This window comes from Fonsecaea monophora, assembly GCF_001642475.1.
Source record: "Fonsecaea monophora strain CBS 269.37 chromosome Unknown Scaff38, whole genome shotgun sequence".
NCBI classification, from domain to species: domain Eukaryota; kingdom Fungi; phylum Ascomycota; class Eurotiomycetes; order Chaetothyriales; family Herpotrichiellaceae; genus Fonsecaea; species Fonsecaea monophora.
This window is the reverse complement of record NW_019173969.1, coordinates 1-15,599: the sequence shown is the minus strand read 5'-3', so window position 1 is coordinate 15,599 and position 15,599 is coordinate 1. Positions and strand designations below refer to the sequence as shown.

Here is a 15,599-nt window from a genome sequence, read left to right as displayed (position 1 = left end):
CACTATCGCAATTGCCACGGATTTCTGACGAGAGAACTCCCGAAGAGATCACAGACGTCGCATTCGACGTAGGTACATACATACATACATACATGACGCCATAGCCTATGCCCATTAGAGTCGTCGCTGGGAGGAAAAAAAGACGCTTCAAGCTAAATTAAGACAGATTGGGCTCGTTCCTTGGATATCGTCATTCATTGTTGTTGCGCTTTGGGGTCTCCGGACTCAAGCCATGTCGCTCTGTCAGAGCGCCTGTCCATAGCCATATCCGTAGCCGTAGCCGTATCTGTCGTCATCGATCCCTGGCCTTGCGGTCGATGAACCCGCTATGTCGCTCGCTCGCAACCTCCGCCCTCTTCGGCCGCCTAGTCCCGCTCCGGTTCCCATGCTCACACCTGAATCGCGATTCCTCATGTGCTCCCGACTGTTGCGAGGACTGTCCGTGCTGGTGCGCTGCCAACCAGCCGGCATCCCGTCGCTCATCCGCCATGGCGCGTCATCGGTATCCATCGCTGCTTTTCTGTCCCCAGAGCTGGAGGGTAGAGTTTCAATATGCGGCTGGGGCCCTAACGGACCTGAGGTGGCTGTCAAGACATACTCGTTGGCGCTCGTAACACCAGGACGGGTGAGGTCGCTGGTGCTCTGGTCCGTAGGAGTCTTGTCTTGTCCTGTCTTGCCACGGTCGAAGTTACTGGACGTGATAGAAAACGGTGGGTAGGCACCATAATCATCGGCTACAGGCTCGTAGGAGAATGAGAACCGTGACGAACTCCCACTCAGACCTCGCGCCCGGCTTCGCGGAGGCGAATAGCTCGGGTCGCGGGGGACTTCGCTGGACAGCGGAGATGGTACTACAGGGCGGTTGGCACCGTTGAATGCCACCGCACCAGGGTGCGCAGGCCCAAAAGCACTGTTGCGTCGAGAGCGAGGAGGCGGGGTCGCAGAGGCCCTGTATGGGTCGTGTTCGCCTGGAAGGCTGCCGTCATATGATTTTTGAGGGAGAACATCCTTATAGGCTTGGCTGCTCCCATGGTCCCCGGACGTCCTCCCGCCTTTCTTGAGTCCATCACTGGGCAAGGCCATTGAGGGCCGACTGTGCCGCTTGCTACTGCTGCTCCGGCTTCGCGATCGATGGTAACCACGGTTATCCCAATGGCCAAGAGCTGCAACGCCAACAGGCCCAGCATCAGATCCTCCCGTAGCAGCTCCAAGTCCATGGTCATCCTGCCCGAGAGCACCACCGTGAGGTGCATAATCTTGATCGAACACGGTGTTCGCTCTGGCGGGATCGCGACTGAGGCTTGGGCCGCTCTCGCCGCTACTTTTCCTTGGAGATGCCATGAAGCCGGCATTTTCGGCGACAGGATCGATGGGTGAGACGGGAGAGTAAGGCCATGGTTCGCTGTTGTTGGCGTAGTGAACCGGGACAGGCTTGCGGGTGATTTGCGCGGGAACAGTTCGATCGCTCGCTGGCACAGGGCTCACCATTGGCTCGTTCTCATCAGGATGATGGTCATATGAGTGCATGAGGCCGGCTCCAGCTGCTGCCGCCGCGATCCCCGCTGCAATGCCACCCACATGATGCGTGCTATAGGTTGACGATATACTTTCAGACCTGGACGGCTTACCGATCTCCTTCACAAAAGGGTCATCTCCAGGGATCATGCCGTCGGTCAAACCAGGTCGAGAATTGGGAGCCGCGCGTCTTGGTGGTGGAGGTACAGGAACAAATGGGTTCTCATAGCCTTGAGACGTGCGAAAGGCAGGATGTTCGGACATGAGGGGTGCGACTCCTCCGGTGAGTATACCACGACGCAGTGGATCTTGATTTGCACCTGAAACTGATGGTCGATTCACCCTCCAGCTCTCAACTTCATCATCGCCAGCGGAGAGGGCGGAATGGCGAGGTGACGAGCTGAGTCGCCGGCGTTTGAAGCAAAGGACCAAGGCCAAAATACAGAACCCGAGTGCCAGGGCTCCGAGAACACAGCCAAGGATAATAGGAAGATCGGAGTCTTGTCTCGATTTTGCGAGTGAGGATGTGCTTGTTTCAGTCCCAGCGGCGGCCCCTAGTACTGAAGATGTACCTATTACTGGAGATGTCCTCGTTGGATATGTAATGGATGATGAACTTCCGGAAGGAGTAGAGGATCTGGCATTCGGCGTACTCGAAGGAGTGGATCCGAAAAAAATTGGTGAAGAGGTAGTTGAGGCCGAAGATGGTGTTGAGGCTGAAGGATTCGAAGTTGAGATGAACGGTGCGGACGTAGTCGAAGTTGAAGACGAATCTGAAAGTCCTGAACTTTCGCTTGATGTCGCGTCATTTGAGCTTGCGGTATATTGCGCAATGGTACTCGAAGAAGCCGCATCCGGAGACGAAGTTCCCGCCGTAGAGACCGCGGACCCAGCTGCTGCTGAGACAGCCGAAGCAGCGGAAGACAGAAGTGAGTTGACTTCTGTGTAGACAGAAAAGGCCTCAGATACGATGATGCTCAAAGGGTCGAGCGTCTGTTGGGTCGTTAGGAGAGGGAAAGCGGCTGTCGCAAGCAGCGAAATCAAGATTCGCCTCATATTGCAAGCCGTTTGGTTGTAAATTACCGAGACATGTGTATATGCGGTGCGTGCAGCTGATAATCCCCGCTTGCAATTTGCGACTGATTAGATCAAATCTTTTCTTGAGTCAAGACAAGCAAAAAAGCAGGCGATTGCAATGGAAACAGAGCATATGCATAAGAAGGTAAGAGAAAATGATTTCTGCCTCGACAAGAGGAGTTCGTGAGGATCATCACCAGAGGGCACCCGGCTACCATACATATCCGACGATCGCTTCAGTGTGCTCAGCTCGGATCCTCATCGCTTGCTTCCCATCCTCGTTAGTGTCTGCGCGGCCTGCGCGGCTGATGAGAAGGTTGTATGCTCGACTAAAGGCATATCAGCAGGGAACAAAACAAGGAACACCACTCAAGTGCGGTCGTTTATGTTCTGGATTCAGATCCTCGGCCATGGGAGCGTTGGCGGCTTCAGATATGCCCAAGCGACTTGGAAAGAACTCAGACTAGTCCAAGCCATGGAAGATTCTCTAGGGTGTAAGTGGTGGCTTGCTGAAGGTCTAGATGGATTGGCAGGAAGATCCGACGCAGGGACGTTGGTGGTTGTTCAAGAGCTGTTGCATGACTGGTTGGAACATGTGGCTGCGTGGCTGTGCTAGATCGACCGAAGAGCCGCTAGTGGCAAAACCACACAACCCTCCAGATAGTCGGCACTTCGATGCTCTGCCCGGAGAATTGGGCTTTTGTGGGGAACAATGCTCTTTCTACTGAAACATAACGTTTCAAGGATGCATGTTCCCGACAAATCTTGGAAGGACCAGCCATCCAGCCAGTAGACGTCGAGTGATGGCGATAGGCGATGTCCTGAAAGCAAGAGGTAATGGGTGGCAAAGAACATTGACAACTCTGGACGATCACTCACCTGGGGCAAATGGTAGATATTTTTAGCGATAGTTGCATCCACCAATCATCCGGTGCGTGAAGGCAGTTCATATCATATAGATATGTCCCATATGCTGTGTGCCTAATCGCTGTCCATGAAGCCAGGACCAGACGATTTCAAGGGAACGGGGATGTCGGCCCACGTGCTCACGGGAAGCAATAGGATCGACGCAGAAGTCTTCGTCTGTTTTAAAATCCGTCTCACATTGATATTATATCACAGGCATCTCAGCGTTTGATTCTGAAAGTTTAAAGATGTTGTACTTTGACGCTGAGGGTTCAAGGAGTGGGTGTAGGTGTCTCAGAACGGAAAGTGAATGTCTAAGTGGTGAATGGACTGATATTGAAGCATTACGACACGGATAGAGTACAGCATAAGACATTTTCCAAGGAGAGGTTGTGTCATCAGACAAAGTATGCAGTACAATTACGATTTCTGTAAAGGTCTGCATTCATCAGAATAGAATAGGAAGTCAAGTGAAGAATCGTGAGGAGATACGTTATATATCGACACGTGACTTCTCCTGGTGATGATGACTTATCGCGACATAACATCAGGTGATCAAGGACCCCACTTGTGGCTTTAAGGATGTCCGGCAGGGCGTTCCGTTGGAAGCCTGCCGTGGCTCCCTTGCATGCTCTATTGCATTAAAGCCAATTAGCGTTGTTCTAGCCGTGTCTTGGGAAGGCCGATTCACGATATTATTGGCTTGATACTCATGCTGGTGCAGAATAGAGTGTAAGGAGAGTGGATTCATGTCAACTCAACTCGCACCACTTCCGTTGAGCACATCAGCTCTTTTCCCCCCTTCGCTGCCTCTTCTCCCTCTGATGCATCCACCGTGTCCACCCTTGTTGCCGTTGCCTTGCCTGAGGGACCCGAGCCCGGGCCCGCGCGATCTCCCTCCTTCCCTTCCTCTCTCGCTCTTTCCCTACCTCTCGCCCTCTCCCCTTCCCTTGTTTGCTCCTACCTTCCACTTGTCGCCTCTTTCCCCCCTTCGAAGCTGCGATCTTGCGCTTACCTGCGTCTTTTCATCACTTACACCTGGACTCGTACCACTTCTACACTGCCTCGCTTCTTGAATCAATCTTCTCTAGCTGTGTCCTTCCTGCCTTTTTCATCTTAATATCTTGTCTCTTCGAACCCTGTATTTCTGCTCGACTTCAAAATCGCCATTTCTCCGATCTTCGCCCGTCTTGGGTTTCGCTGGCTCCCGTCTTCTGCGTCATTCATTCCACGCCTATACTCGAACCAGCCGCCAACCACCAGACTGTCCTCTGCATTACTCGATATCTATCCTCAGCACCAGACACACCGACTTCCTCTTGGTGTTATTGTCGCCCTAATCTACACTCTTTCTACTCCACCGGCGCTGCGCGCACGCTTTGTACCACTTTCTAGGCATTGTAATTCACGACAAACTTTGTACTCTAGCGACTGACAAACAACGCTGGTTTGGACTCTCCTGTCCTACGTATACACCCGTCAGATTGAGGGCAAGGGATATATTCTTCAAAAACAATCGAGATTCTTGTGCGCAAAGGGACGGCACTCTTTGTTCTGTTGTGTGGTGGAACGACTGTCGCATTCTTCGGACTCCGCGGGCTTGAGTTATAGAAACCGATGGCAGGTGGCGGACATTCTAATATTCGGTGACTAAATGGTCCAGATGAACACTGGGTTGACGACGCCAAGGTCGCATCACATCGCTCTGCAGAGCGACACAATATGTTGCGCCTGCTCTCCTGGACAGGCTGTGATAAGGTCCATTCTCCAGAAATGAGATCCTTTGTTTCAAAACAAGACTCCCCTGGTTCTGGCCCTCTCGCTGTATCTGCCATGCCAGCGACACACAAACGAAAGCAATCAACGGATACCCAATCCCAATCAGAAAGGAAACGGGCAAAGTTTGTTGATAAAGAAGCCGGTGCCCATGTACCTCCCAATTCCACCCGCGCCTTGCCTCCTGATACCCTCAAGATTGCTGGATCCTCGCCAAACGACTCCCCATCTTTCCTGCCCACACCACCAGAGCAGAAAATGGAAGACTCAGAAATGAGACAGGTGGAATCTCCGCAGCAAGACGCGGATGCAGCGAGGCTGCAGTCGATCCGGAACGTCATTCAGACGCAGATCAGTCTTGAAATTCTACTGAAACACAACGAACTGCGACTCATCGACCAAGAAATAGCCAAATCCCAAGCCTCGTTAGAGCAATTGCGTCGCTGCAAGGAGATTCCTTTCCCGGCAACGCAACATCTTTCTATCGGTGTCAGCAATGGAACTGGCCCAGCTCTACGCAGTTCCTTCCCACCTCCACTACCCCAGTCACCCGCGTCTTGGGGGGTTCAAGACGGCCCTTACTCACGGCACTATGCGAAATGGTTACTGTCTGACCCCCGTTTCGACGGCGGTGAACAAGAACCCATCGCTATCACACCTGTTGGTAAATCTCCCATGAAGTTCAGATCTCAAACAAGAGGCCAGTTTGCAGAAGGACCGCAATCGTCAAGCCAAGCTCGTGCGCAGCGGAGTGGCAAACTAAAATCTTTGCCTGCAGGGTACGGGCAGCCGAAGGAGAAGGCAACCGGTCCGATGATTATCAAAAGGAAATCCGACGGAGCGACTGTGAAACTAGTCTGTCCGGACTGTGGTCGGTTTGACTTCGGGAGTGCCCAAGGTTTCATCAATCATTGCCGGATTGGCCACGGACGGAGCTTCGCCAGCCATGATGCTGCGGCAGATGCCTGCGGAGAACCAGTTGAAGTGGACGAGACTGGAGCTATGATCGGTGTTGAACCGACTGTGACACCTGTTGCAGGCAATGTCCATCCTCTAATCCGTTCAGCTAAACTTCTGATCCCCACACCTCCTCGAACATCTCAAACCACGCCCAGCACAACCCCTACAACAGGAAGCGTCAAGAGAACACAAGTGTCACCCGATTTCAGGGCATCTGCTTTGACGCCCAACCTGTCCGAGCTTGTCAAGGCTAGAGGACTAGGAATTGATCTTCAGGAAATGGTCCTGGACGCGAAAAAGAAAATTGAATTGCCAGAATCTGATTCGGAGGACGATGAAATGGAGATTGACATTCCCATGCAGCATACTGGCCAAGGCCGACACCCACAAGTTGCGGGCAGCAAACAACCACCGAAACCTACCAAGTCTCCGATGTCATCTCCATTGTTGAACTCCAGTATGCTGAGATCCACCACTAACTTGCGAGGAGGGGTGCCACAATACGACGGCGCCGACGACAAGCCTACCCAGCACCGGCCACGTGGAATGACTCTGCCGATGAACGGTGCCACACCATCTGACATTCATCCTTCGGATCCCTCGCCTACCAGTGAATCGAACCAGGCACCAAGTCTGGTGGATGATGACGAATTTGAGCCGCACTCGCCAAGTAGCAGCTCTGCATCTGATGAGCATGACGACAACGAAGTTGAATTTGAAGTTCAAGGCGATGACGATGACGCACGAAGCGTTTTGCGAGGGCCGGATTTTCAGCCAAGCTGTACTCAAGCAGTCAGACCTCCGACACACGCTCGGCGAGCTTCGGCGATTCGTAGACATGGTGAAGAAAGGGAAGAGAAACATGTCACTTTTGTGAGTCCGAGTCCAGCTCGCGACATGCCGGATACCCGCCTTGGTGGAGATCGAAAGAGAAGGAAGGCCTAGGTACCAGCGGCGAGGTCCTGATCCATTAGACTTTTACTTTTCTCAAGATCATGTTCAACTAGCATTTGTGGCGTTCGAAGGCAATCGGTAGTGGGTTCTTATGGGTGGACAATGTGGTGTTTGCATCAATCAGCGAGGGGCTTGGATAGACAGAATGTAGGCGGGCCGCAGTGAAAGCACGCTTCTCACGCTTCTCCAGATTCTGTCAGTGTACATATTGTCGAGGTGTCTGAACGGTGTCAGCCACTCGTTGAGCAAGCTGAAGGTTTGCAAGCCAATGATAAAGACTCATCTCTGACATTTCCTCCCCTCGTCACTTGCAATAGCCACGTTAATGAGAAGAAATGAGAACTGCACACTTGTAGCTCCGTTGACAAGGCTGAATGTCCAGGCACGCCAGGCTCTATCATAATCCACCAGTTGCGTCAGATGCTTCTGGAAAGTGCCAAGCCCAGGCCCGACTGACTTTCCCCAGCAGCCACGACTGCTCCTTGCTGGACTGCGTAGGCGATTGTAATCATTTAGACCTCGCCTCTCTTCTGACTCTGTGGGTATGCTCACCAAACGAGAATAGCTACCATCTTTTTCTGAAGGACCGGTTCCTGCTGCGATTGTCTACAACCCCGCCCGTCAACAGCGTATCCCTCCACAAGAATGGCAGAAGCTCAGAAGTGCGTCCACAAAGGATGCGGGAAGGTGTTCACGGATCCAGACGAGGAATGCGTATATCATCCTGGCCCTCCGGAGTTTCATGAGGGACAGAAAGGTTCGTGTTTGCCTCCGACCGTTGTAGAACCCTCATTCTTCGCGTGACAGCGGGCAATACAACATCTCATGCGTTGAACGGCTTACACTAACATGAGTCTGAGGGAATAGGCTGGATGTGCTGCAAACCCCGCGTTCTCACCTTCGACGAATTCCTCTCCATTCCACCCTGCACAAAGGGCAAGCACTCGACTGTAGATGATACCCCGGCGCCCACCCCCAAAGCCGACGCCTTGAAAGCCTCAGATATTGTCGCCGCCGCCCCCATACCTTCCCCAGTACCCATTACTCGGCCCCTGGGGTCTAGTCGCGCGACCGCCCAACAGCCCACACCCTCAGCTACACCAAAACCGGAACCGCCCGAAGACGAATCTGACGATCCAGATGCTGAAATCCCCTCTAACGCGACATGTAAAAGACGAGGTTGTGGGAAGTCAAGAGAACCGAATGTGCCGCGAGACGAGGAGGAATGTGTTTACCATCCCGGCGTCCCCCTTTTCCACGAAGGCAGTAAGGGCTGGACGTGTTGCAAGAGACGGGTCCTCGAGTTTGACGAGTTCATGAAGATCGAGGGCTGCAAAACCAAAAAGAGGCACTGCTACATAGGGAAACCGAAAAAGAAGGAAGGGGGCACAACTGACGGAGAAACGTCGGCAGACACTGAGCAACTTCTGGAAAACGTCCGCAGTGATTTCTACCAGACTGCCAACAGCGTCATTGTCAGCTTCTACCTCAAAAAGATCGATAAGGAAAAGGCCCGGGTCGAGTTCACGGACGATGGCCTGTCGGTGGATTTAGATCTACCCACGCAGGACGGGAAGAGATTCACGAGGAATATACCACTTTTTGCTCCCGTTGACCCGGACAAATGTCAATTCAAGATCATGGGCACCAAGCTGGAACTTACTCTAGCGAAGAAAGACGGGGCCATCAGTTGGTCGACACTGAGGAGTGATGAGAAGGGAACTGGAGAAAGGATTCAGTTGGGAAGGGCTGGCAGGTTGGAGCGCAGTTGAGCAACGAAGAACAGGTGGACGAGAAGATGCACCACAGCAAGCACGACGCAAAACGGATCGCACCATAATGAAACGGCCTACAGTGGGTGGAACCGGTTGAAAAAGTACAACCAGATAGCATAGCGAGGCGTAAGATAAGAATTGGCACATGTAGTATAAATGGCATTGGTATATTCAAGGCCTCAACACGGGAGCCTCGATCTCCATGTACGAAACAATCGTTCCCTGTAGCATCTTCAAAGGGGTATTCTGCGCATAAAAGCTCATGCAGACAAGTGCAGACAGACAGCAGCCCGTATTCCAACTCAGGAACACGCACAATGCTCCCCCAAAAAAGCAGGTGTATGAATGACAAGACATCTTTTCTTCTTGCTTTCAATCTCTTTTATAAACGTGAAAAGCATTGTAGCATCTCCTCCACAGCTCCGCGCCATCGAAAAGACTGCGCAACCATAGTGTGGAAGGGAAAAAGGACGGTGCAATTCCTCTGCGAAGCCGGGAACGGAAGGAGATCCATGGTCGAAAACAAGAATAACCCTCAGCAAGCCACACGATGGTGGAGCTCCGGTGGTGTTAAGGTAATGTTAACACCTCTACTGATGATGAGGAAAGGAAAAGAAAAAAGGAAGAGGAAATGAAGTTTGGGCGCGAGGAATTTTGTACAGGAAAATTAAGTGGAGAACAAGAAAGGCTTGGCAAGTTGCTTTGGTCGTCTGGCTGCTTTTAAGCAGGCCCTGCGTTTCCTTCAGCCTTGTCTTTTGACACTTACGCACTTCCTCTTGAGATGGTCTTCTTGTTCTCACTCTCACCACGTTCCCCGATATCTTCCACGGGGTCTTGTGGCAACCTGGGTATCTAATATTGCCCGAATCGGGTGACCTTCGACTCCGACCGTGGCCTGTTTCGCAACATCAGCTGCCAAGTGCCAAATCCCAGAAAATCCCAACTCGAGACCTGCTTAGTCCTAGAGAAGCTGAATCCTTCTGCCCAAAAAGGGACAATTGGTGTTCAAATACACAATGGTTGCACAAAGTTCGCATGCAGCGCACAACCGCGCCCTCGAACGAGTCCAGACAGATGCTTATTTGACACAAATTTGCTGACCTCAGAAAATGCGGAGTATCTGTGCGGCCGCCAGAACATGCTGTATCACCCTCGTCAGGCGCCCAAGATCCCAATCGAGACTTCTCCCACTCCACATGCCACTGCGCGAGAACCACTTCCTTCGTTTCTGCTGCCTGATCGACGTACTGGGTTAGTATTATGGCGCCTTCTTCTTGTTGCGCGCCCAAGACCTTGTCTGCGGCGCTATCCCGACAGTCACGCCGTCTGTAACAAACTTCAGCTTCGGAAATGTCCTGTTCATGGATGGTTGATCATGCCAAATCTCCGTCCATATCGTTCATTTTGGCCAAGTGATAATACCCTTTGATCGTTGCGAGAGGCTCTATGATTAGATATCACGGTGGGTCTGTTAGAATCAGAGTATCTCAATGCCTTGTGGATGATGGTATGCCCCAGTGGCTGACCGTCTGATGGGCGCCACGCGAGAACTGGAGGCATAAGCGATAAGTTCCTCGGAATATCAGCCTATCTTCTCGTTAGTGACAGCGGGGAAATGGCTAACTCGACGGTCTTGTCAACCCCAGAACATCAGCTTGGATGCAGGGTGGGCATGTGGCATTCATCGGGACTGTCAAGTCCTTTGGCCATAGGAGGGGTTGATATTGCTAACAGCCCTGGATTGCACCTTCCTGTCTCCCAGAGGCCTGTGTGCCTACGTCATTTTCATGTTTCCCAGATGCTCACTCGAGGTACCTCGCACGTATTTTTGGTATAGTTGTGAGCATCCCCTCCAGGTACCCTGGACTTACACCATCAGGTTTGAAGACGTCGCCTCTTGCTCTGCGCCACACACTTTTACGTTATTTCTCACTCTATCCCTCTCTGTTCGGATAATATTCGTTGCTCATCTCACTCGCAGGCTGTTTACCGGGCGGCCGTGTTTGCCTTGTGTACGGGTTATATACCCAAAGTACCCTACTCCAAAGAAGACCTCCTCGACAAGTTTCTCTCTTCTTCGCTTGTGTTCGTTCCCGCCCAAACCGTCGATGGCCTCATCTTTGCCGACAATGCTCACGCCCGAGCTCACGCCCTCTCAATCTATTGCCTCTTCTCCTTCTTTGCCCCCAACCCCAGATCCCCGCCCGCTAGACCTTGTGATAGCCAACTACAACGAGTGCTTGACGTGGCTATCGACCTATGCTAGCCTCGCAACCGTCTACAGTAAGGGTAAACTTCCACCTGATCTGTCAATATTCCGAGCGGTTGAGATTCTGCCCAATTGGGGTCGAGAATCCCATACCTATCTCCACCACATCGTTCACAACTACGACGACCTTGCCGATGTGACACTGTTTCTCCAAGGCAATATCCACGACACGAATGATGGCACACCGGCACACACAGCCCTCCCCTTGGACGAAATTGTTCGGATGGCCCAACGCTTGACAGAATTACCTGACCTCCTCGGCAATAGCATTTGCATTCAGAACCATCCTCAGGATGGCGTGTTACCATTGGGCAAAATACACTCCTTCGGCGACTGGGACGGTGTCAAATACCTACCTGACTGGATCAAGAGACGCGGCAAGGGACTTCGACGGAGCCCATACTCGCCAGAGCAGTTTTGGAACTACATACTCAACGGCACCACAGATAACGAGGATCCCAGATGGGTTGCGCCGCCATCCGAGATCAGATGGACGCAGGGTGCTTTATTCGCAGTGACCAGACAGACTATTCAGCGACATCCCAGAGCGGTCTACGAGCGAGCGTACAGCTACTTTCACAGCCTGGCGCACGTTAATCCTGAGGAAGGTCACTACATGGAACGTTTCTGGCTGGGCATCTTCGGTCAACATGAGTTTGACAACCCCCAGGGAAAGTTTTACATTCCTCAACCTTTGAAACTGTCGACGGAGGAAACCGAGACTCTTACTGGTGAAGAACACAGCGCAGCCGTTGATGACAGAGAAGTCTTCATGTTATGAGAGCTTGAGCGCTTTTCTGATCCCCAATGGTCTAGGGTATTTGGCTGCTGGGCTGGTTGGAAATGCATCTTTGACACTATGAATTTACATGGATCGATTGGGAGGAGGAGATGGCTGGTGGACCACCATATATATATGTGTATGTATGTATGTACCTTGTCGGGTATGCTTAGTGGAGGTGCAGTTGAACCGTGTCACTCTCTTCTACTCTCTTTGGAGTGGCACGGGCATACAAATTACGACTTTTCGTTCGTATATTCGGAGGGCCGTCTTTCACTGTTGCAAGATTCCTGGAATACTGCTACACTGCTACACCCGGCTCAAGCGAGATTTTCGGCCAGCTAGATAGCTTACCTGCCTTCCTGGGCTGGCGGTATTGTTACCATTCCTCTCACCTGGAGGATAAGATTGAGGTTGAGATTGAGGTTTGACCGACCATCCATCAATGATATGTTCCAACCTACTACGTACGTATAATAGAAGACGAGAAGCCAAAGACGGCAAGAAAGTGGGAATAGAAAACAGGAAACCGGGGAAGGCTCGACTCGAATCGACCCGACTCACTAGATCAGATTGAATCGGAAACGGTGTCGGTATCGAGCTTTTTTCTTGTGCTTGTGCTTCTGTCTGTCCCTATCTATTTGTTTTTGGTATGGTATGGTTTGGTTTGGTTTGAATCTCTTTCCTCAATTCAGGGTTCGAGCTCTAGCTCTTTACTTGGTCTGATCTGGTTCGATCTGGTTCGATCTGGGCTGATGTGACCTTTTCTGTGCTATTCAACTCAGTCAGCCAAGAACGCCGACGATCTCTTTCTTTTCTCATGCTCTTAGCTCAGACTTCCATATCCCCCGTATCCTGAGAAGTTGATATGAGTACCAGCTACACACAGTGTTGATCCCGACCCTAGGTCCAGCAAGCGAGTGAGGGATGGTAGGGGACTTTAGTCAAAACTCCCCCAAGATCCCAACCTTTGCTGTCAGTCCAGAATTTCCAAGCACATTCTTGTCAGAGACCGGTGTCTCCCGGCTAGATCCTGTCGGTCCCGGCTCTTAACCTTGATGGTCCCGGTGTGTTGATTATCTCTTCCCATGTTCATTTTTTTTTAGGTGTTTCCATTAACTCACTCGAGCTCGTATCTTTTGTTTTCGAGAGGCGATTCTGGTCGGACGAACGATACGTCCGTAATGTATGTGACATGCCAACATGTTGACTGGGGCGTGAGGACATGAGAAAGAGGCCCAGCCAGGGCGGGGAGGAGGCGCGAGGTTCAAGCAGAGTCTTCTTCCTTTGCAGTAGTGTCGTCGTCGCTGGTAGAAATTTCCTCCTCCTTCTTGACGGGCGCGGCGACTGGTTGCTGGGTTTTTTTCTTCGTACCCGCAGCACCAGCTGCAGCCTTTGCACTCTTTGCAGTCCTTCTCTTCTTCACCGCTGGTTTGTCTCCGTCCTCCGAGTCGTGGACTTGCTCCTCCGATTTCGCCTTGGCATTTGGCGCGCGTTTGCGTCGTCTCGTAGCCGGAGCCGGAGCAGCAGCTGCTGCAGTAGTGGCCGCTGCAGTTCCATCAGCCTCGAGCAATTTCGCTTTGTTTTTGATGTTGGCGATGCGATGTGTGACGGCTTTGGCGGTACATTCTGTAATTGTGGACATTGTTAGTGCCCGGCCTCATATTCATTTTGACGAGGCTGAAATGGACTATGAAGCTTGAAGCAATCATATGGAGACTTACCATTCCCCATCCGCAGTGCAACTGCTGAGTGGTCAATTTTGATCTCCGATGTGGCGAGTACCGCAGCAAAGAGCTAGAAGAGAGAGATATCCCAATCAGTCATTTGAGTTTCCAGTTATGGTTTCTTATTTCACCAAATAGAGCTCAAAGAGTCTTGAGCGGAAAGAGGTATTCAGCAATTGGTGTTTGCCGAGTGTTGAAGCTCCAGCCCAAACTTGGAGGGGGGGCGACATCTACTCACCCGGGCATCAGCATCAGCATCCCATTTGATCGGCATCTTTAGGGCAGCAAAGGCTTTCTTATCGAAGGCGCTTGAGGATAGGGATGTTCTTGAGAAAAGAATGTTCGGGCTGAGATCGACTGTATATACCTGTTAGTTGACATCGCCCGCTCTCGAGGTGGCCCAGGGAGGACTGGGGACAGTAGACATACCACGTAGTGTATTGATTGTGATTGAATAGGAAGAGGGAACAGGAGATCGTCGAGCCGGACGGACAAGGTGATGTTATGGAAGGGAGAAGGGAAACTGGGAAAAAGAAGGGAGTGAGGCAGATATTTATGGACAGTTTAGGGAAGGGGATTGAAAAAAAAATTTCTCTGAAGAGTGAATTTTAGGGAGAAACACCCGCTGAATGAGAAGAGAGAGGGAAGTGACGAGGTTTTCAATTTGCCAAATGTGTAATCCGGGGTGCGGTAGATTCAGGTCAGGGCATTGGATGGATCAGAACAGACTGCCAACCGATATAGAGAGCACAGCATGAGGTTGTCTGAATAACAACTTCATCCACACTTTAATCATTCCGATTGACGCTTTTGATGATTGCAATCTCCGTTTTGAAGCCGAGGACGACGCCTTGACGCTCTTTACTTGGAATTTTCTCTGTAGACTGACGCTTGCTGGCCCTAGATCATGTTCCCATTTCACCAGTTCTCGGGTGTGTTCGATTTCTCAACTGGCATGTTCCCAGTTCTCACCCTTTCGTACTCAAGAGAACCTTGTACCCTGCTGTCGTTCAGAGCCCTTTCGTATAATGACGTCCAGATATCATTTCCACTAACCCACTCGTGCTTCAGCTGATGGATAGGGGTTTACCGCAGTCAGTAGTGACAGGAACGGAAATCCGAGTATTGGATGACTCATTCGTATCTTGCCAGCTCCTGGGGTGGATGCTGGTCGCTTTGTGCGAGACATCAGAGCATTGATAGTGCACGAGGAGATTAATGGCCCAGCTATCCTCTCCTCGAGAAGTCCAGGTTTCGCTTTGCAGACCGACGACATCATTCTAAACTCGCAAGATCGAGCGGGACACTACTCCCCCTCCCGGCACGATATCTCTTCGGCACACCTGTAAATGGGCGCGGTGGAGGTAATTGGCTTTCATCCTGAAACCTCCACCGGTTATCCTCAACTCTAATCTGACTCGATCCGCTTGATACACCAAATAAACTCCCATTGGTCAGAGTGTACGAGCTTGCGTCTAGTGTAGATCGAGATGGCATTTGTGAAACTCGTCGAGAAGCAGGCGGTGAAACAGGCGACGAGGGCGAGGGCGGGGCCTCCAGAATTGAGTGAGATGATTGTCTTCCAAATGCTGCTACAGCTGCCCTTTGCGCCAGAGACGAACCTGCGCCATTTGTTGCTGGTGGCAGACTTGGTGGTGGAGGTGGGCCTGGCGGTGGAGGCGGTGTTGACCTAGATGGTGGTCCTGGAGAAGTAGAAGGCGGTAGGGGAGGCGGTGGAGGTGCTAATGAAGGTGCTGAGCTTGAGAATGACGGAGGAGGAGGAGGAGGAGCGGGAGGAGCTGAGCTGACCGCTGGCCGGTGGTGGTGGTGGCGGAGGGGGTGGTGCTGCAGGAGCAGGG

General features: G+C 51.8%; 6 protein-coding genes across 6 annotated transcripts; 4 read left to right on the top strand and 2 right to left on the bottom strand.

The window, feature by feature from the left end:
• Nucleotides 1-243: 243 nt before the first annotated feature.
• Nucleotides 244-1,779, bottom strand: AYO21_05782 (hypothetical protein; the record flags this gene model as incomplete). Its single annotated transcript, XM_022655749.1, has 1 exon — nt 244-1,779. The coding sequence occupies one exon, from the start codon at nt 1,777-1,779 to the stop codon at nt 244-246; it is 1,536 nt and encodes a 511-aa protein (XP_022511861.1).
• A 340-nt stretch (nt 1,780-2,119) lies between these two features.
• AYO21_05781 (hypothetical protein) lies at nt 2,120-2,464 on the top strand (the record flags this gene model as incomplete). The annotated part of the gene is made up of 1 exon (XM_022655748.1): nt 2,120-2,464. The coding sequence occupies one exon, from the start codon at nt 2,120-2,122 to the stop codon at nt 2,462-2,464; it is 345 nt and encodes a 114-aa protein (XP_022511860.1).
• A 2,867-nt stretch (nt 2,465-5,331) lies between these two features.
• AYO21_05780 (hypothetical protein) lies at nt 5,332-7,179 on the top strand (the record flags this gene model as incomplete). Its single annotated transcript, XM_022655747.1, has 1 exon — nt 5,332-7,179. The coding sequence occupies one exon, from the start codon at nt 5,332-5,334 to the stop codon at nt 7,177-7,179; it is 1,848 nt and encodes a 615-aa protein (XP_022511859.1).
• A 654-nt stretch (nt 7,180-7,833) lies between these two features.
• Nucleotides 7,834-9,028, top strand: AYO21_05779 (hypothetical protein; the record flags this gene model as incomplete). Its single annotated transcript, XM_022655746.1, has 3 exons — nt 7,834-7,945; nt 8,056-8,877; nt 8,928-9,028. The coding sequence occupies 3 exons, from the start codon at nt 7,834-7,836 to the stop codon at nt 9,026-9,028; spliced, it is 1,035 nt and encodes a 344-aa protein (XP_022511858.1).
• A 2,064-nt stretch (nt 9,029-11,092) lies between these two features.
• Nucleotides 11,093-12,013, top strand: AYO21_05778 (hypothetical protein; the record flags this gene model as incomplete). The annotated part of the gene is made up of 1 exon (XM_022655745.1): nt 11,093-12,013. One exon carries the CDS (start codon nt 11,093-11,095, stop codon nt 12,011-12,013), a length of 921 nt encoding a protein of 306 aa, XP_022511857.1.
• Nucleotides 12,014-13,280: 1,267 nt separating this feature from the next.
• AYO21_05777 (hypothetical protein) lies at nt 13,281-13,658 on the bottom strand (the record flags this gene model as incomplete). Its single annotated transcript, XM_022655744.1, has 1 exon — nt 13,281-13,658. One exon carries the CDS (start codon nt 13,656-13,658, stop codon nt 13,281-13,283), a length of 378 nt encoding a protein of 125 aa, XP_022511856.1.
• Nucleotides 13,659-15,599: the final 1,941 nt, after the last annotated feature.